Consider the following 20,405-nt stretch of genomic DNA (forward strand, 5'->3'; position numbering starts at 1 on the left):
CATGTAACACCATGGTCCCGAAAAACGCTGTCTCATTTTTACTATGTATTGTACCAGCAGTTATGGTCGAAATGACAATAAAAGTGACTTGACTTGATTTGTGAAGTTTGTATGTAGCTTCAAAAGAAAGCATTGTCTATACTTTGTAAATATGGAATTGTCCTTTGTGTTTAGCAAATAAATATCGAGCCCCACGTTGGACCAGCAGACCTTTCCACCAAAAGCGTCTCCATATGATGCCTGCTGTATCTTGTTTTGTTGAATAAAGAAGCTGCTTTGTATCTACCAGTAACTCTCTCTCCGGTGATTTCAATCACACAAGAAAATGGACTTTGAACAAACCCTAAAGTTATTTTACACTGTTTTAATTTAAGAATCACGATTGCCAGTTTGCATATAGCAAGTACTATAAACTGAAATGCATCAGTGACCAGATAATCTGTTTTAAAGAAAAAAATAGACAAAGATTGGCTTTACTTGTCACACATACATCAACACATAGTGAAATGAGTTGCTTGCATCAATGGTCAATGCAATCCAAGGATGTACTGGGAGCAGCCCACAAGCATCAGCACACTTCTGGCATCAACATATCCTGATCACAACTTACTAACAATGACTAACCTGCATGTCTTTGAAGTGTGATAGGAAACTGAGACATCCAGAGGAAATCCTTGTAGTCATAGCAAGAACATGCACACTCCTTACAATGAAGCCTGATCGTTGGCCCTTTAAAGTGTTACACTAGCTGCTACGCTGCCATGTAATGTATAATATTGACTGAGGGATTAGTAATGAAGACAACTCGGCAACTCTTTTGCTCGTCTTCAGATAGATTAAATAAGACCATTGGGTCCAGCAGAAAAAAGGGACAGGACTCAAGCTTAAAATTTCATCAAAAAGTATCTCTGATGGTGATGGACACCTTCAGTGCTGCAATGAAAGCTGAAAAAATATTTATATATAACAGTCAATTTCTTAATAAGCTAAATATCTAAAAAACTAAAAGCATGTTCTGTCAGGCTTAAGTACAATTTATTTTTCACTGTTATAAGATTATCAATTTTTTGATAAGATGGTCTCTTGACCTCACAGTCTACCTGGTCATAACCTTGCACATTCCTGTCTGCTTATACTACACTTACTTTGCAATTGTTACACTACGGTTCATGCTGTCATTGCCTTTCCTTTTACTACCTCAATGTAGTGATAGGATAAAATTATGTATATAAATGGCATGCAAAACAGATTTTCCACTGTACACCAGTACATGTGACAATAACAAATTTAAAAATCACCACAAAAGATAGAAAATTATTTTCTTAACAAACAAATAGATGGGTGTGCGATCACCAATACATTTGATTTGGAGCTGTGGCTAGTTTTGCGGGCACAGCCAGCTATTGCCAAATCCATCTACACCAAATGAAATTTTTTGCCCAAAGTTCAATCCTAAAGTTTATACAAATTATTATGCAAGCTGAACCAGAATGCAAAACTGCAACCGTATGGGGATTTGGGTCTGGATAAACATTGGCAAGGTATTCTGGGGTTAAAATAAAGGCCACTACAAATGGAAGATGAACTCATTGAGACATCAGAGCCTTCACCCCACTGACTCTGAACTGATCAGCATTCTATTTGCCGAACTTGTCAACAGTTATTATCCTCAATTTCAGTATAAAACCAATGCATGGAGTTGAAAAGATTTCATTTGGTTGCACGTCATCCATTTCATTTGTCTTTTTAAGGGTCTTTTAAGAGACTTTTAGATAGGTACACGAAGCTTAGAAAAATAGAGGGCTATGGGGAAGTCTAGTCATTTCTAAGGTAGGGACATGTTTGGCACAACTTCATGGGCTGAAGGGTCCGTACTGTGCTGTAGGTTTTCTATGTTTCTATCCTTCTCCAATTCAAATTTTAAGACATATTTAGTTTTACACTCTGATCATAGGTTTAGTGGAAACTAAAAATTAATCATTCAAGGTTTTGTTTAGGATTAATTGGGACTGGTTGATAGAGGAGTTTACCAAACAAACAGGGCACCCTAACCCAATATGACAAATATCCCTTTCTCACATTTAAAAATTTAAGGCTAAAACGTGACTAGATAAACGTATGCAGACAAAAGTTAATTCTGCTGAAGGAGATGGTGACAATAATCAATCATCACATATAGTAAATTTTTTAGAATGATGGAGATGAACTTGTGCTCCAAGGAGATACCACAAGCCTGGTTAGTGGGGATTCACTGATCATCTCTACCGCGGCTCCGTTTGAACTTGTCACAGCAACAAAGGATGAAGGAGTTGTTGGCAAGCTCAGGTTTCCTCGAATAAATGGACTTTGAGGATTGACAGCAGCTGAGGTCATTTGGTTAGTTGGACTAACTGAATGATTGCCCACGGCCCAGTGGCATGTATACTGGCTGAAAATAATGCACAGACAATTATTACAAAACATTTTAAAAACCACCAAGTAACATTCATGCATTATGTGTAATTTGATCAAAGATTTCAAAACAAGTATTTTTAAATCATTTTCTAGATTAATTGTAGACAACTATATCACAAGGTAATGACTAAGATCATAAATTCATTTCTAGCTGCAGTTATCTTCAATGTGGAAAATGTTTCTTAAATATGGAAGGATTCCAGTTATCAGGTGAGAAAGGGAATTGTACACACAGGTTGAGTTTCAGGAAAGACAAGACCATTTGAATGATTATCAGTGCCCTACTTTAATCAATTAACTTTCACTAGCTTGGCGGCTTGTTCTTTTAGATTTTAAATACCACTGAAGATTCAAAAATTTTTTCTTGTTTTTCTCCGTTTTTCTTTTCTCATTTATTTGACTTTGTTATCTGGGCATTGTCGACAGAACTAGTATTTATTGCCCACCTTGAATTGTCCTTAAAGGTGTCAGTGAACTATCATTTTGAATCACTGCACAAAGTACTCCTATACTGTTGAGGGGGGGGGGCGGTGAATTTTAGACTCAGTGATAATAATGGAACAATGATATAGTTCAAATTCAGGATACTACTCAGTTTGGAGTGAAAGGAGGGAGTTCTCAAAACCCTACTTTAAAAAGTGCAATATTCTCATCAACTCATGAAAATCTTTGGCCTGAATGCTCAAAATGCTGGAGAAGCTAAAGATAAAACAAGTCAAGATCAGTATGGCTTCTGTCATGAGAAACCTTGCCTGACAAATCTTAGAGTTCGTTGAGAAAGGAACAAGCAGGGATGCCATTTACTTGGATTTTCGAATAGCATTTTATGAGGTTTCCCACACAAGGCTGCTTAACAAGACAAAATGCTATGGTGTTACAGGAGAGATACTGGCATGGACAGAGGAATGGCTGACAGGCAGGAGGCAGCAAGTGGAAATAGAGGGCCTTTTCTGGTTGGCTGCCAGTGACTAGTGGGGTTCCTCAGGGGTCAGTGTTGGAGCCGCTGCTTTTCACATTGTATGTCACGATTTGGATAATGGAATTGATGGCTTTGTGGCAAAGTCAGCGGATGATACAAAGATAGATGGAGGGGTAGGTAGTGCTGAGGAAGCAATGCAATTGCAGCAGGGTCTAGACAAATTGGAAGATTGAGCAAAAAAGTGGCAAATGGGATACAGTGTTGGGAAATGTATGATAATGCATTTTGGTAAAAGGAACAATAGTGCAGATTTTTTTATCTAATGGGGAGAAAGATCAAACACTAGATGTGTAAAAGGACTTAGAAGTCCTTGTGCAAGACTCTCAGAGGATAATTTACAGGTTAAGTCTGTGGTAAAGAAGGCAAATGCAACGTTGGCATTTATTTCAAGGGGAAATCGAATATAAAAGCAAGAAGATAATGCTGAGGCTTTATAAGACACTAGTCAGGCTGCACTTGAAGTAGTGTCAACAGTTTTGGGCCTCATATCTCAAGAAAGGATGTGTTGTCATTGGAGAGAGCCCAGAGGAGGTTCACGAGGATGATTCTGGGATTGAAGGGGTTAACATGCAAGGAGCATTTGGCAGCTTTGGGCCTGTACTCAATGGAATTTAGAATGTGGGGATTTCATTGAAACCCATTGAATGCTGAAAGGACTAGATAAGGTGGATGTGGATTGGATGTTTCCTATGGTGGGGGTATCTAGAACTAGAGGGCACTGCCTCAAAATTGATGGGCAACCTTTCAGACCAGAGACAAGGAGAAATTTTAAACCAGAGAGTAATGAATCTGTGGAATGCTCTGCCACAGGCTGCAGTGGAGACCAAGTCTGCTGGTAAATTTAAGACAGAAGTTGATAGTTTTCTTCACTGTCAGGACATCAAAGGATATGGTTAGAAGGCAGGTGTATGGGGTTGAGGGGGATCTGGGATCAGCCATGATGCAATGGTGGAAATAGGCTCGATGGGCTGAATGGCCTAATTCTGATCCTATGTCTTCTGGTCTTATGGTCCATGCTTGAGGGAAGGCAGTAAGCACAAATTTCTCCAGGTGTACATGAATGCAAAATAATCAGCTGGAGAGCTCACAGGTAAGGGGCTTGATTTGTTGGCAGTGTCTTGCTGAACATTGTGGGAATGCCACGTTGATGCTGAATGTATGGCAACACTTTTGGGCATGTTGGCTGTTACCAAAAATTACACATTTCAATGTACCTTTTGATGTACACGTGATGAAAAAAAATCTGAATCTGCTGTAAGAACAGGTGATGGAAGATAGGTAGTTTCAGACTCGAGACTCTTCAAAACTCTAAAAACCTGAAATTAAAGCAGGTCATCTTCAACCCTGAAGGACTGGCTTAGCAGAAGAATTAGGCAGTTGAAACAAATTGTTTTTAAAAAGGGCTTGCCACAGAAAATAGGATGACTTTGGGGATTGTGGGGAGTCACAAGCCAATTGTTTTTGGAACAGTTGAATTTCCACAATGGAGGAACATCCACTTAAAAATGTTAAATTGCAAGCAATCCCTACTTTTCCCAATCACAAGCAAGAGAAAGTCTGCAGATGCTGGAAATCCAAGCAACACAAACAAAATGCTGGAGGAACTCAGTTGGCCAGGCAGCATCTATGGAAGAGTAAACAGTTAACAGTTCAGGCCCAAAACTCATTTTGTGTGTTGCCTAGATTTCCAACCCGTTTTCCTCACCTGGAATTGGATCCAGTTCCAGATGCATGAGTCAGTGGTAACGTGTTGGCATGTGGAGGTGGTGGCAAGGTTGGCCAGTTGTCATGTCCTGGTAGAGCCTGAAGGTTGTTAGTGTTTTCTGCAAAGGGCACTTGTTAGAAATAAAATATTGTTCAATAACCAGAATTTTTTAGCATTATAAAGAAATAGGAAAAACACAAATCCTTACTACCTAGTGTAGTCATTCTCAGAGAAAAACTCCATGATAAACTTTGGAAAAAAGAAAATCCTATTCCTTTCAGTTAAATAAAGAATAAAGCTGGAATCTTTTGCAAGCCTCCATCCTCTAGAAATAGAATTAAAACTGGTCATCTAACTATGATAAAAATTATTTAGATTTCTCCAGTGTACGTTTTGCCTATAATTAAAGTCATTTTCTATACACATAGATTATCCCTAGGGTTTACATCAACACATTAGTTATAAAGTTAGAGAGCATTGAAACAGGCCCTTTGGCCTTACTTGACAATACTGACCAACTTTACTAGCTGAGCTGGTCCTATTTTGCCTGCATTTGGCCCATATCCCTCTAAACCTTTCCTTTTCATGTATTTGTCTAAATGGGTTTTAAAGTACACTTGTACTCAGTTCTAGCACTTCCTCTGATGGTTTATTCCATTCACCTAGCACCCTCAAAAATTAGTCCCTCAGATCCCCTTTAAATCTTACCCTTCACACTTTAAATCTCTGCCTCTAGTTTTAGACTCCCTCATCTGGGGAAAAAGACTAACCATTCATCTTATCAATGCCCCCCATGATTTTATAAACCTCTCTAATGTCTCTGCCAAGCCTCTTGACTGCAGGGAAAACAGGCCTGCTGCCTATTTACCTGCTCTAATTCAATCCCTCCAATTCTAGCAACATGCTCGTGAATCTGTTCTGCACCCTCTCACATCCTTCCTATAGTACAGGAAATTGTCACATTCCATAACTAGGAACTCCTCACTAGCTTTTCACCTCACATATAGCAAGAGTCCTCCCAGTCTGTTATAAAAGAGGGAAATACTCAGCAGTGGGAGATGTGTGGAGTGAAATCAGAATATTGTCATAGAGAAATACAGCACAGAAACAGGTCCTTTGGTTCCTCAAGCCAATTCTGAACCACTTAAGCTGCCAACTCCCATCAACCTGCACCAGGACCAGAGCCCTCTATACCCCTAGCATCCCTGCATTCATCTAACCTTCTCTTAAATGTTGAAATCGAGCTCTCATGCATCACTTGCACTGGCAACTCATTCCACACTCACAACCCCGAGTGAAGAAATTTCCCCTCATGTTACCCTTCAACTTTTCACCTTTCACTCTTAACCCATGATTTCTGGTTATAATCCCACCCAACCTCAGTGGAAAAAGCCTGCTTGCATTTTATCTATAACCCTCAATTTTGTAAACTTCCATCAAATCGCCTCTCAATCTTCTACATTCCAAGGAGCAAAGTCCAAATCTATTCAGTCTTTCCTTATAACTCAGGTCCTCCACAACATCCTTGTAGGTTTTCTGTATTTTTTCCAACCTTATTTATACATTTCCTGTAGGTAGGTGACCAAAACTAGACACAATACTCCAAATTAGGCCTCACCAATTTCTTATACAACCTCAACACAACATCCCATCTCCTGTACTCAATGCTTTGATTTATGAAGGCCGATGTGCCAAACGCTTTCTTTATGACTCCGTCTACCTGTGACACCATTTTCAATGGATTATGGACCTATATTTCCAGATCTGAGTTAACCTTTTAGGTAGAAGATTGCATTATTTCAAAAAAGTCACTGACTATCTTTCTCTCTCCCTGGAGACTCTGAACCTGCTGCACTTTTCCAGAATCGGCAGCACTTGGTGTTAGTTTAGGCAACAAGCACCTTACAGTGGTGCTTGTTTTGTTTTGACTTTGTATTGAAATATTTAGATCAAAATTCTTGTTTGAATTTAATTGGATTCTCAAGCCACCTAATCCACTACAGACTAGTCATTCACCTATGAAAATGCAAATTAATTTTAACTAAAATACCATTCCATAGAGAATCCAAGCCTGTGCAGTTAAACTTTTCCCAAACATCACCAACCCCCACTTTTCCTTAGATAATTGCTTGTCATGCTTGGCCAATTCAACTAACTTGCAACATCTAATAAGCACATACAATGTAGATTAATAATGAGGAAAAAAATCCCTTGTTTAATGTAGTGCTAGATTTCACTTGTGACTCAAATCCATTTTATGATGGGAGTTTAAAAACGCAAACACGAGGAAATCTGCAGATGCTGGAAATTCAAGCAACACACACAAAATGCTGGTGGAACGCAGCAGGCCAGGCAGCATCTATAGGAAGAAGTACAGTCGACGTTTCATCTGACGAAGGGTCTCGGCCCGAAACGTCGACTGTACTTCTTCCTATAGATGCTGCCTGGCCTGCTGCGTTCCACCAGCACTTTGTGTGTGTGTTGTTACGATGGGAGTAACAAGTACATTAACAAAATCAACACTTCATAACAGTTTAGAAATCCATTAAAATCAAAAGTTATTTAATAATTCAAAATTTTTATCTTGTCTCTTATGATATTCATGTTACAGAAGCTGAAATGATTAAAGTTTTAACATGCTTAAATCAGTCATGGATGTTTTGTTTTATTACCAATATACCTTGAAATACAAAACTAATTTTGAAATATTCTGATTTACTGTATATACTTAATATCTCAATTAGAATCTTAACAAATCAGAGCTTACCTGCTGAGTAATTTCTATGTACGTATGATGTTGGATATGGAGTGGCCAGGTGGCTGCATCGGGAGCTATATCGTTCACTGTTGTGGAATGTGTGGGCACCACTAGGAAGTGGCAAGGCAGAATGGTACTGATAACTTGGATTTGCTGGGATACAAATAGTCTCACCATTAGGTATCAACCAGCTGCTTACTGGAGAGAATAAGATCAGTAATAATTCAAAATCATGGAAAATAACTACCAGAATTTATTGACTTATTGTGTGAAATGCCTCACCGACAAGAGAATTTCAAATATCTGGACCATGGTGTATAGAACATTGTCACCTTTTGGCTGACAATGCTGTGTCAAACATTTAACCTACTCCCAGGTCAATCTAACCCTTCCCTCTTACATTGCCCTCTGTTTGTCCATCATCCATGTGCCTTTCTAAGAGTTTCTTAAATGCCCTTAACATATTCGCCTCCACTACTAACCCTGGTAGGATTACTCTAAAATACTTACTTCTGATATCCCGCACTCACGATTTTTATTCCAATCACCTTAAAAACATGCCCCCTTAAATATTAGCCAGAGCATTTATATACTCCAATCGAACAGCATTGACGTTTTCTTAATAGCCAGCAAATCAAATATTTCAGATCACATGTCAAAATTAAAATTTGGTAGTTTCAGAATAAGAAAGTTATGAAAACAAACCTCATTTAGGGGATTCAATAAAGGATTCAAATTTTCTAATATCTAAGAGGTTGCCACTATTAGTGGCAGGATGCTGAATTAGGAACACAAGCACAAAGTAATAATGGCTTAAAAATACATCACCTTAAAAATTAAGGTTGATTACTTCAAGATACAAGTTATTTTATCTATTTAAATCATGCACAAGTACAAATTTGAAGATCAAGGAATAGAAAATAGAGCTGCAGTAGACAGTTCTAGTCAATTAAGCGTGTGCTGCCATTTAGAAGATCATAGTCAATTATGTAACCACATCTCTGCATTCCCACCTACCTCTGGCATTCTTTTAACCAGTATTTTTAATCAAGATCCTGCCTCTACCTTAAAAATATTCGAAGACTCAGTTTCCACCAGTTATCAAGGAAAAGAGTTTGAAGGATTCATTTGCCTTCAAGAAAAAAAATGTAGTCTCATTTGCCTTAAATGGGCAACTGTTAGTTTTAAATGACAACCCCATTCCAAGTTAAATTTACTAGGGGGAAAAAAAATAATAAAATCACTCTCCACGTCCACACTATCAACATCACTCAGGATCCTACATTTCAATCAAGTCCCCTGTCACTGAGCTCCAGTTCACAAGTGTCCCATTGTGATGAATGTTCATCAAGCTGAGACATTGATTCTCATCCTCTATCCACAAATGCCACTAAACTTCTGCATGCCAGGCATTTTCTGGTTTGACTCTGTTTGTATTCTGAGCAATAATCAGAACTAATCAAATCACAGAGTCACTGTCAACAGGGATACAAATCCTTTAAACTCTTAACTACATCAGAACCTTAAACTAAACGCAGGGAGAAATGGCCTGTGGGTAACCAGTCAGCCATTACAAACCAGAAGGAGGTGCAGCAGATGTTTAAACAGCCCATCGGTACTTTTTCCTCATCTGTCATCACACTCCTGTTTTCAGAACTGTGATTCTTAACACATGGTGCATTTCTACACCTTCAAAAATCCTACCATGTTATTTGTGCATCTTTGAAATTTAAAAGCTCAAGTTAATACTTTACAATATTAATATGGTGAGTGTAGTTCAATCGTCAGCAAATATCCCTGCTTCTTACAACTGATGAAAGGACATTGATGAAGTAGCTGATGGTTGACCGCAGGACACCCTGCAGAGATGCCCGCTGGTTGAGATGATTAACCTCCAGCTACCACAGCCTTTGTACTAGGTTTGATTCCAACCAACAGAGAGTTCCTTCTTCCCCCAATTCCCATTGACTCCAGTTCTGACAGGGCTCCTTGAGGCCATAGTCAAATGCCCCCTCTATTCCTTACTCTCAATTCACCTCTGGTTGATTGCCAATGCTTTATTGCATGCTCTATTGTCCACATTAAGCTTCTTGGTGTAGTTTCAGTTTTAACTATAATGACAATTAAAACTTGTCATTTAAGACCTTCGCACAACATCCATGGGAAAATGAAGAAAATATTCAACTGAAGGAGAAAAATGTTGAAAGAGAGGATAATCCTTAAAACCATGATTATTGTAAATGTTTGGGATAATGTTCTCCCAGGATAAAACATGATAAATCTCTCAGTAAAAAAAACATGTATATTGGAATGATATGCACTTCAAATACTAGTGAGGTCCACTTGCACAAAAGTCTAGCTAGTTTCCCCCCCCCCCCCCCACCAAACAGGATATATGCTTGCAGACTGATCTCTGGTCCTCCTATTATTCATCCTCCAGAACCAAGAAACTTTCATTCTATACAAAGTTACTGACTTACTGTGAGAGTAACTCAAGTGATGATTTCCAGGAATGTCATCCGAACTCTCCTTATAACTGACTCTGTAAGAGCACAAATAAAGATAACATCATGCTAAATGAGGGAATTGAGCAACTAAATTATCGTTGTTTTTTTCTAAACTTAAGTATGACTTATTGCGTCTATGTGAAAGGCTGTGGCACATGTTGTATTACCAATCCTTCTTAACTAAAAGTTTCCCAAATTAGTGTTAAGAGTTTTCAGTATCACTTGTGTTCCCTTTTACTTATTCTTAGATGGCTCAATTATTTAATTTGCAGTATACTGAATTTCTTGGGTTGCTGGACCTCAAGTTGCTTCTGATTATCCTGAAGGATTTTGATCAGAGGTGCAATTATATTCACAGCAAGGCTCCAAGATGGGTATTACTCTGGGTTTGCTTCCGGTACAGGAGGTTGTGAGATTCTGGATTGTTTACAACAAAATTGAAACACTTTGCAAATGTGAACCATCTCCAAACCAAGCTAGTAAGGTGGTCTCTCTGAAGCAGAGGTTCCCAAGCTGGGATCCACAGACCCTTTGCTTAATGGTATTGGTCCCTGGCATAAAAAAGGTTGCGAGCCCCTGTTCTAAAGGAAGCTAAAAATCACTCCATAAGGATGAAATTACCAGTCCTACTATCCACGGGTAATTTTTCTTCCTAGGCTTGTGCTCCTGAGAAAAACCATTCAGCAGGGCCAACATCATATTACACTCAGCTTCCATGTGGGTTTAATGCAGCCTCCCCTCCACTGCCTGCCTACTCGTTGCCTCAGCAACCAGCATAATCAAAAACCACACTCACCTCTCTTCTCCCCTCTCCCATTGTGCAGAAAGAACAAAAGTCTGCAAGCACGTACCGCCAGACTGGAGGAAAGCTTCTCTCCCTCTATGATCAGAGACTTGAGTGGACCTCTTGTAAGATAAGATGGACCCTTGAACTCCCAGTGCATCTCATTGAGAGTTCAAGGGTCCATCTGATTAACACAAAACAAGTGCAAATGGTATGTAAAACTGAATTGCATTTTCTCTACAGCTTTCACATTTGTTCTGCATTGTTATTGTTTTACGCAGTTCGATCTCAATACATTGTATAATGATTTGATCTGCATAATCAGTATGCAAGACAAGCTTTTCACTGCATCTTGGTACATGGGACAACAATAAACAAATGCCAGTGAGTCAGGCCCGAACCCATCAGGGCAAAGTAAAGTTAGCTATGACCTAGGACTCTTGCAAAACTTAGTAAAATTAACCAAATACTGCAATGATCTTACACCTTATTGTCTACCTGTACTGCGCTTTCTCTGTAGCTGTTACACTGTATTCTGCATTCGGTTGTTGTTTTACCTTGTACTACCTCAATCCACTGTGTAATGATTTGATCTGCAAAAACAGCATACAAGGCAAGCTTTTCTCTGTACCTTAGTGATGCACCATCAATAACTCTCTCTGAGACGTAAAGGCGAGGTATCGGCTTTTATTGACTGGAAGAAGGAACAAGCAGTGAGTGACCACCATACTACATCCTGGAGACAGAGAGGCCGGGCTCAGACCTCCATCACCTTTATACAGGGGTCTGTGGGAGGAGCCACAGGAGCAGTCATCAGGGGGCGTGTCCAGACAGGTATATGTAGTTCACCACACTTAGTGCACGTGACAATGATAAACCAGTTCATCAGGGGAGTCAAAAAACAACGCAAACCAAGTCAGCAAAACAGTCAGCGTGAGAACCGGAGGAATCACATACACTGGTTTACAGTTAAAGGGAAGAAAGATGAATTATGGAAGGGGAAGGTTACCAGACACATTATACAACTGCATGTAATAAATTGTAGAGTGTACCACGCAATAAAATAGAAATGTATGCAAAAATGCCCATACCTATGTTGGCATTTCCTGAGCTGCCTTCCTTATCTATACTTGGATTTGATTTTTTTTTAATTTCTTTAAGTCAGACCCTCAGTAGCTGCAGCTGAAGGGCTTAAAATCACTACTTCTGCTCACTTTGACTAGCGTGCCAAGTGCAAAAAATGCAACCAATTTCATAACTGCAGTAATGAAGAAGCAACTTAAATCAATCAGCAGCGTGACTTGCCGTTCTGTTGCCAGCCACTGCCTTACCTTTCTTTAGAATCTAGGAATGCTTTGGCGAAGGGATTATTCTTAATCTTCAGTGCTGTAACCTTAAAAATAATTTTGCACAATACAGCTGTTACACAATTAGATTATCTAGACAGCAAAATCCAACTAAATGTCAAAACTAACCCAAGAAGCCATTTTCCCTTCAAAGCTGTTGAAACAGTAAATTTGTGGCTGTGTAAAACAGACAAATTTCAAGATGTAGAATTTATACATTCTTTGATAATAGATATGCTTTGAATCCCTTTTGAAAGTTGTGGCGGTTTTACTTTTCCCACTTCTAGCTGGCCACATTGTGAGGTTGTAAATAACACTATTCCTTGCATTTCTGGTTAGATGCTAATTGCATTTCACTGGCTTTGTATCTGTACTCGCACAATGACAATAAAGTTGAATCTAATCTAACTCAATTTTGAAAAAGTGAGACACATTGAAAAAATATATACTGTGTCCATGCCAAACCAGTAAAGGAAAACTCTGAACGTAGTTACTAATACACCACCAGGGGGGAAGTGACAATTCCACCATCCCTGGGTCATTTTTCTGCCCAAGTTAGTGCTCAGATAGGCACTTGAAAATGCAGAGAACAGATGGATATGGACCATGCACAGACAAAAGGGGCTAGTTTAATTTGGTGTAATTAGTTCATTAGCTTGGCACAACAGCATGGGCCAAAGGGCCTGTTCATGTGCTGTACTGTCTATATTGATGGAGAGAAGAATCTAGCACTCACAGCATTTTTAAGTTCTGGCAGACTACCAGTAAGCCGATCAGGGAAAAAATGGCTTGCTTATTGGCCAGCTGGAAAAGCAGCATAATTCAGAAGGAAGACAATGTAAGTACTATCTGCAGGAAGAAACAGTGGCAATAATATATTTAAACTCCTTAAATCCACCAAGCTCGGGTCCTGGAATTGAATTGACTTTATTTCTTACATCCTTCACATACATGAGGAGTAAAAATTTTTACATTACATCTCCGTCTAAATGTGCAATCACAGTAATTTATAATAAATAGAACATTTAATGTAACATAGATCACACTCAAATCAGTGTGAGTCTGATGGCCTGGTGGAAGAAGCTGTCCCGGAGCCTGTTGGTCCTGGCTTTTATGCTGCAGAATAGATTGCAGTCGGGGTGACTCAGGTCCCCAATGATCCTATGGGCCCTTTTTACACACCTGTCCTTGTAAATGTCCTGAATCATGGGAAGTTCACAACTACAGATGTACTGGGCTGTCCGCACCACTCTCTGCAGAGTCCTGCGATTGAGGGAAGTACAGTTCCCATACCAGGCAGTGATACAACCAGTCAGGATGCTCTCAATTGTGCCCCTGTAGAAAGTTCTTAGGATCTGGGGGCTCATACCAAACTTCCTCAACTGTCTGAGGTGTAAGAGTCGCTTTTGTACAGACCATGTGAGATCCTCGGTGATGTTTATGCCGAGGAACTTAAAGCTGTTCACCCTCTCAACCCTAGATCCATTGATGTCAATAGGGGTTAGCCCGTCTCCATTCCTCCTGTAGTCCACAACCAGCTCCTTTGTTTTTGTGACATTGAGGGAGAGGTTGCTTTCTTGACACTACTGTGTCAGAGAGATGACTCCTTCCCACCTCGTTATTATTTGAGATAAGGCTAATCAATGTAGTGCCGTCAGCAAATTTAATTAGCAGATTGGAGCTGTGGGCGACGATACAGTCATGGGTATACAGGGAGTAAAGGAGGGGACTTAGTACACAGCCCTGAGGGGCTCCTGTATTGAGAGTCAGAGGGGTGGAGGTGAGGGACTCCACTCTTACCACCTGCTGACAATCTGACAGGAAGTCCAGGATCCAGCTACACAAGGCAAGGTCAACGCCGAGGTCTCTGAGCTTCTTGTCGAGCCTGGATAGAACTATGGTGTTGAATGCTGAACTGTAGTCTGAGAACAGCATTCTCACATAAGCATCCCTCTCCTCCAGATGTGCAAGGATGGTATGTAGAGCTGTGGCTGTTGCGTCATCTATTGATTGGTTGTGTCAGTAGGCAAATTGTAGGGGGGGGGGGTCCAGTGTGGGTGGCAGCATGCTGCAGATGTTGTCCTTGACCAGCCTCTCAAAGCACTTGCTTATTATTGAGGTGAGTGTGATAGGATGGCAGTCATTCGGGCATGTTACCTTGGTCTTTTTTTGGTACAGGGACAATGGTGGATAACTTGAAGCAGGAGGCACTCTAACTGGGAGAGGAGGAGATTAAAAACATCAGTAAACACACCTGCCAGTTGTGCTGCGCACATCCTGAGCACCCACCCTGGGATGCCATCCGGTCCTGCAGCCAGCCTTAAAGTAATTAAGAGAAGCTCAATACAAGTTGACATTACAACAATAGCTGTACTGACCTCTTCATTCTGGTATGCAGTCACAGCAATGAACTGAGTTTCAGGGAAGGTGTGATTAGAAATCATTCTGTGAGGGCCTCCGACACGCACTATATGAACTTGGGGCTTGTACTTGTGCAGAGAATTTAAAATCACCTGAAGAAATGAAAATGACATAAAAATTAAGTGCAAACCATATGGATGGAGTTTATCAATAAGTAAAATCACAACTGGAATGATCTAGCTGCACTGGCCGATGATACAAACTTCCCATTCATGTATACAAATTAAAAGCTGCCCCTCATTTTGGCTTTGAATGAGGAATAAGTATGTTATCAGGACCAATATCAAGTGAAGCATACTTTTTTTTTTTAAGTGACCACCAAAGATGACAAATTTCTAAACCAATAAAATCTTTGCCATTTGGACTCACTGCAATGGGCCTTTAAGTGCAATTGCTGTTCTTCTTGTATTTGGTTTGAAATAAGAAACAAAGCAACAGATTTTCAGCATTCTTGTTACCAGATTCCTCATTCAGTAACTCCAGTTTTAAAGATGCTAACATCCCAAAGACCATCAATCTTTAATTTACCTTGGTTAGATAACTCAAGCACAATTATTCACAAAAACAAAAGATCCAAGCTGCTTTCTGCAACAGTGATGCACATTTCAAATATCAATAGGCAGGCTTGCATTTACATCCCCAAAACATACCAAAACTCTTCACAATTTTAAGTGCTTGTTGTTACGAAGGATGAACAGCTCTGATGGGCAGAAGGGTGCAAGGTTGCCCATGTCCCCCTCCCCTGGGAGAATTACAAACCGTTACTGTTGCCAGGCTGCTAATAAGAGAGAAAGAGATGGAACAAAAACATACTGGGACTGGAACATTTGCTTCAGATAAGGGAGAGATAACACTGCTGGAGAGAGACCATATTATGACTCCTGTAAGACTCACGGCTCCGGAGAGGGCTGTTTACTTGGTACTATTCTGTTCATTAAAATTCCTCAGTGGACAGCCGGAGTGGGCTGGTTTGATGGGCTAAGCCATTCAAAACTGATTGACATCTGAGACCCCGTGAGTAGGGATAAAAGTGAGGTCTGGGGAGACACCCCTCAGACACACCAAGAGACACACTAGTGAGCACTGCTTAAGTGTTGGAACCCACGAGAAAGTTTGGGGCATCGCAGACCGAACAAAGGATCAGTCAATTTTAACTCACAGTGTTTATAGCGAGGCCAGTGGGGGCTTGTGTGTGTGTCCGCCCTTGCCTGGGTGACGAGTCCACCATAGAAGAACGGTCTAGCTAAAGGACAGAGGGGTCATACCTGAATGGCCACAACAACACATCGACGGATCAAGAAAGTAAAGGAAGGTTTGAATGACTGTAGCTGTCACTGTTTGCTTGCCCTCTCTCTCTCCCCCCCCCTCCAACGGTTACAACAAAAGAACCAACAACTACCTCAGCTTACATGAACTGAACTTTATACTCACATATGACAATTCATTATCCCCTAGACAACGATAGAGCTTGTTTATTATTGATTATTATTATACCCACACTTTTAGGTTTAGTATTGCTAACGTGTATTATCTGTATATTTGCATTGTTGATATTGATTTGTATATTTTACTAATAAACACTGTTTTGAAAATAGTACCAGACTCCAATGGATACTTCTATCTTTGCTGGTAAGACACCCAGTTACGGGGCACATTACAAATTGGGGGCTCATTCAGGACTTGATACCAAATTGGGGGCTCATCCAGGACTTGATACCAAATTGGGGGGCCAGTGAATCGGGCTATAAGTCCATTATTTGTTCTGGTTGCATGGGTAACCAGACAGGAAACCAGCAAAGATGGATGTAGATGAATTTATAGAAAACCCGACTTTGAAGGCGCTGGAGAGTGCCAAAAAGACGGACTTGGTGAATATTGCAAAAGGTTTAAATCTCACAGAGGTGAAGTCGTCAATGAAAAAGTGGGAGATACAGAGGGCCATAGCCCAGTATTATATATCCGAGGATGTGTTCACACCGGGGGTATTGGAACTTATCCCTGAAAAGAAACCAGTTGTTGGGGTGGTTCAGTTAGAGTTGGAAAAATTAAGGTTGGACGCAGAACAGAAGAAAAGGGAGTATGAGCTCCAGCTAAAGGAGTTAGAGGCACAAAGGGAGAAGGAGAAAGCCAAAAGAGAGATGAAAGAAACGGAAAAGGAGAGAGATAGGCAGCATGCGCTGGAAATAGAGAGGGTAAAGCAATAGGGAAAAGACCGAGAGGAAGGCTCAAGAGAGGAGAAGTTTAGTGTTAATAGAGAGTTTAGGTTAGTACCTCCATTCGAGGAGACAGATGTTGATAGTTACTTCCTGCATTTTGAAAATGTGGCAGTGAATCAGAAGTGGCCCAGAGATCAGTGGGTGGCATTGTTACAAAGTGCATTAAAAGGGAAGGCTCAACAGGCATATGCGGCATTGTCCATGGACGAGTCTGTGGATTATGAGGAAGTAAAGCAGGCTATCCTTTGGGCCTATGAGTTGGTACCTGAGGCATAAAGACAAAAGTTCAGAGATTTAAAGAAACTATGGAATCAGACATATGCAGAGTTTGCCTATGAAAAGGGTGTGCTCTTGGATCGCTGATGTGCTGCAGAAAAGGTGGAGGAGGATTTCCATCGTTTCAGAGAGTTAATTCCAATTGAGGAATTTAAAGGTTGTGTTTCGGATAATATCAGAATGCATCTGAACAAGAAGCCGAATAAGTCTATATCGGAATTTGCCAGGTTCGCAGATGAATATGCCCTAACCCACAAGACAAAGCTTTCCTCTAATAAGAGTTACCAGAAAGGCAGTAGGGACGGTAGAGAAAGTCCACCAGCTAAGGTCGAGAATAAGCCGGGAGCTAGTGGAAAAGGTGAGGAGGAGGAGGAAAGGCTGGCAGGAAGGTTCCTGGCTTGACCTGTTATAATTGTGGAAAGGTTGGTCATATTGCATCCAAGTGCTTTGCTCCGAAGAAGGAGACAGGAAAAGGGAAAACGGCAGACCCTACAGGGTGCATTGAGTCGATCAGCAAATCAACGAGGAAGGCAAAGGTAGATAGAGTACGAGAGGGGCGTGAGAAATTTATTTCAGAAGGGACGGTGTCTGTGAAAGAAGGAGAGACCCCAGTTCCAGTGAGAATCTGGAGAGATACTGGGGCTGATCAGTCATTGATCCTAAGTAAGGTGCTAGATTTTGGTCCTGAGACTGGAGAGGTAGTTTTAAGAGGTATAGGAAAAGGGACAGAAGCTGTGCCTTTGCATGGGATCATTTTAAAATGTGACCTGGTATCTGGACCAGTAGAAGTAGGGGTGCGGTCAGAATTACCGAGAGACGGCGTGGACGTCCTGCTTGGTAATGATTTAGCAGGCAGTGACGTGTGTTCAGCAGTGAAATTAACGAGCAAGCCTGTGAGTGCTGAGGACCCGCCCCTGGATTCTAAGATCTATCCCGCATGCGCAATCACTTGCAGCATGTCGAGAAAGGCGGCTGAGAAAGAGGACAGTTTAAACGAGTCCAGTGTTGATTTGGCTGAGACATTTTTACCGACCCTGTACCAAGAGGGGTTAGGGGATGGTAAAACGGAGAATAGGGAGGTGGAAGAGAGTAAGGGAGAGGAGGTGGACCTACCCTTAGCCAAGAGAGAATGTATAGAGGCACAGAGTAAAGATGAGAAACAGATGAGGCAGTTAGAAGATCCAGGGTTGGACATGGATGATCTGTCTGTCTTGACAGAGCAGTTTGAAGTTGAAAATTTTAAATGTGTTCCCGTTAATGATATAAGGGCAGTCCTAGATGAAAAGGATGCCACTACCTTGAGGGAGTCTGCTGGGTTAGCAGATGAAGTTGTTTTAACCCGCAGGGTTGAGTTTACTCCAGATGGGAGTTGCCCAGAGAGTAACTGGGAGGATCAGGGGAACTTAGAATTTGAAAAAGGGACTGGTATTGAAAGCCTGGAAGAGGTAGATGTCCCATTTGAGTGTGTTAAGGGTGTGAAGGGTGTGGAGTCACAGGGTACTGAACCTAGTAATGAAACTCAGGAAAAGTCTGAGGTATCTGATTTAGTTGAAAAGGAATGCAGTCCTTTTGGGTCAGATGGACTTGGTTCAGTGAAGAAAGGGTTAACCTTGGTACCAGTGGAAAGTGAGAATTTTCAGTTGTTTGTGTTAGAAGGTGTGTTAAAAGCTAGTGAGGAGATGAAAGCTGGTGATGTGAATATTATTGAAGGAGAAGGGAAAAGTGATGTTCCTAAATTGAATAAAGAAAATTTAAAGTCTGGATTGGTTTTGGAAGCAGTAACCATGCTGAAGGAACAATGGCTTGTTAACAAGGTGCCTGTGAATCAATTACAGTTTGTTTTGGAATTTAAAGGTAAACAACTCGCTGATGTTATTCAAGGATGTGATTTGGAGGGACAGAATCAAAAATGTTGTTTTGACAAAGAGGGATCACTTGCAGATGTTAAACTGAAAACTAATGGAATGAAGGGTCCTGAAGATAACATTAATGACTTGCTCAAAAATAAAGAATTGTGTGGAAGTTCAGAAAATGGGCTAAGTTTGGAAAACATTGGTGATAAGATAACTCCTATGAACGGAGTATGGGAAAGCCTATACCACACTGGTGAGCAAACTAACCACGTGAGAGTTGTGGAAAAGGGGCAAAGGTTGATCAAAAGCCATGTTTGAATAACAGGATCTGGTTTTGAGGGAATTTGACAAAGCATGTGAAAGATAAAAACACCATGGAAGATTGACTGTTTGAATGTTAAGTTTAAAAGTAAAATAGAGATTAGTATTTGCACAAACTTTTGTAATGTACTACAGTATAACCACACATGTATTGGTTCACATTTTGTAATATACACTTAAGCTAAGATCACAACCCTTTAGTTTTTTTTTGCGGACGAAAAGGAATAAAAATAGGAGATTATTAAATTGGAGTCTGATGCTACAAGAGTTTGATATTCAGATACAACATATTAAAGGAAGTGACAATGTAATCGCTGACTGTTTCTCTAGATGCTAAGTGAAGGTATATCTGTATTGCTTTATAGTTAAGAACACTTCTGTATTTTTTTTGCTAAACTCTGTAATCCTGTAAAATGCTGTACTAGTTAATTTTCCCCTATGGTGAAAATTCCTAGAAGGACGGGGGTGTTACGAAGGATGAACAGCTCTGATGGGCAGAAGGGTGCAAGGTTGCCCATGTCCCCCTCCTCTGGGAGAATTACAAACCGTTACTGTTGCCAGGCTGCTAATGAGAGAGAAAGAGATGGAACAAAACATACTGGGACTGGAACATTTGCTTTAGATAAGGAGAGATAACACCGGGGGAGAGAGACCATATTATGACTCCTGTAAGACTCACGGCTCCGGAAAGGGCTGTTTACTTGGTACCATTCTGTTCATTAAAATTCCTCAGTGGACAGCCGGAGTGGGTTGGTTTGATGGACTAAGCCATTCAAAACTGATTG

General features: G+C 40.6%; 1 protein-coding gene across 4 annotated transcripts in view; it reads right to left on the reverse strand.

Annotated features, from left to right (window-relative positions):
- Positions 1 to 344: 344 nt before the first annotated feature.
- The window catches only part of LOC140727596 (T-box transcription factor TBX19-like), a 32,127-nt gene continuing 12,066 nt past the window's right edge, over positions 345 to 20,405 (reverse strand). For 2 of the 4 annotated variants that reach the window (XM_073045129.1, XM_073045133.1), the window contains exons 3-8: positions 14,912 to 15,046; positions 12,519 to 12,580; positions 10,377 to 10,438; positions 7,906 to 8,094; positions 5,139 to 5,268; positions 345 to 2,428 (exon numbers count right to left, since the gene is read on the reverse strand). In XM_073045129.1, the coding sequence (XP_072901230.1) occupies positions 2,188 to 2,428; positions 5,139 to 5,268; positions 7,906 to 8,094; positions 10,377 to 10,438; positions 12,519 to 12,580; positions 14,912 to 15,046 (819 nt within the window). In that variant the 3' untranslated portion in view covers positions 345 to 2,187. The remainder of the gene's footprint in view (positions 2,429 to 5,138; positions 5,269 to 7,905; positions 8,095 to 10,376; positions 10,439 to 12,518; positions 12,581 to 14,911; positions 15,047 to 20,405) is intronic. The other 2 variants (XM_073045132.1, XM_073045130.1) reach the window with 2 other exon arrangements.

This window comes from Hemitrygon akajei, chromosome 5, assembly GCF_048418815.1.
Source record: "Hemitrygon akajei chromosome 5, sHemAka1.3, whole genome shotgun sequence".
Taxonomy (NCBI): Eukaryota; Metazoa; Chordata; class Chondrichthyes; order Myliobatiformes; family Dasyatidae; genus Hemitrygon; species Hemitrygon akajei.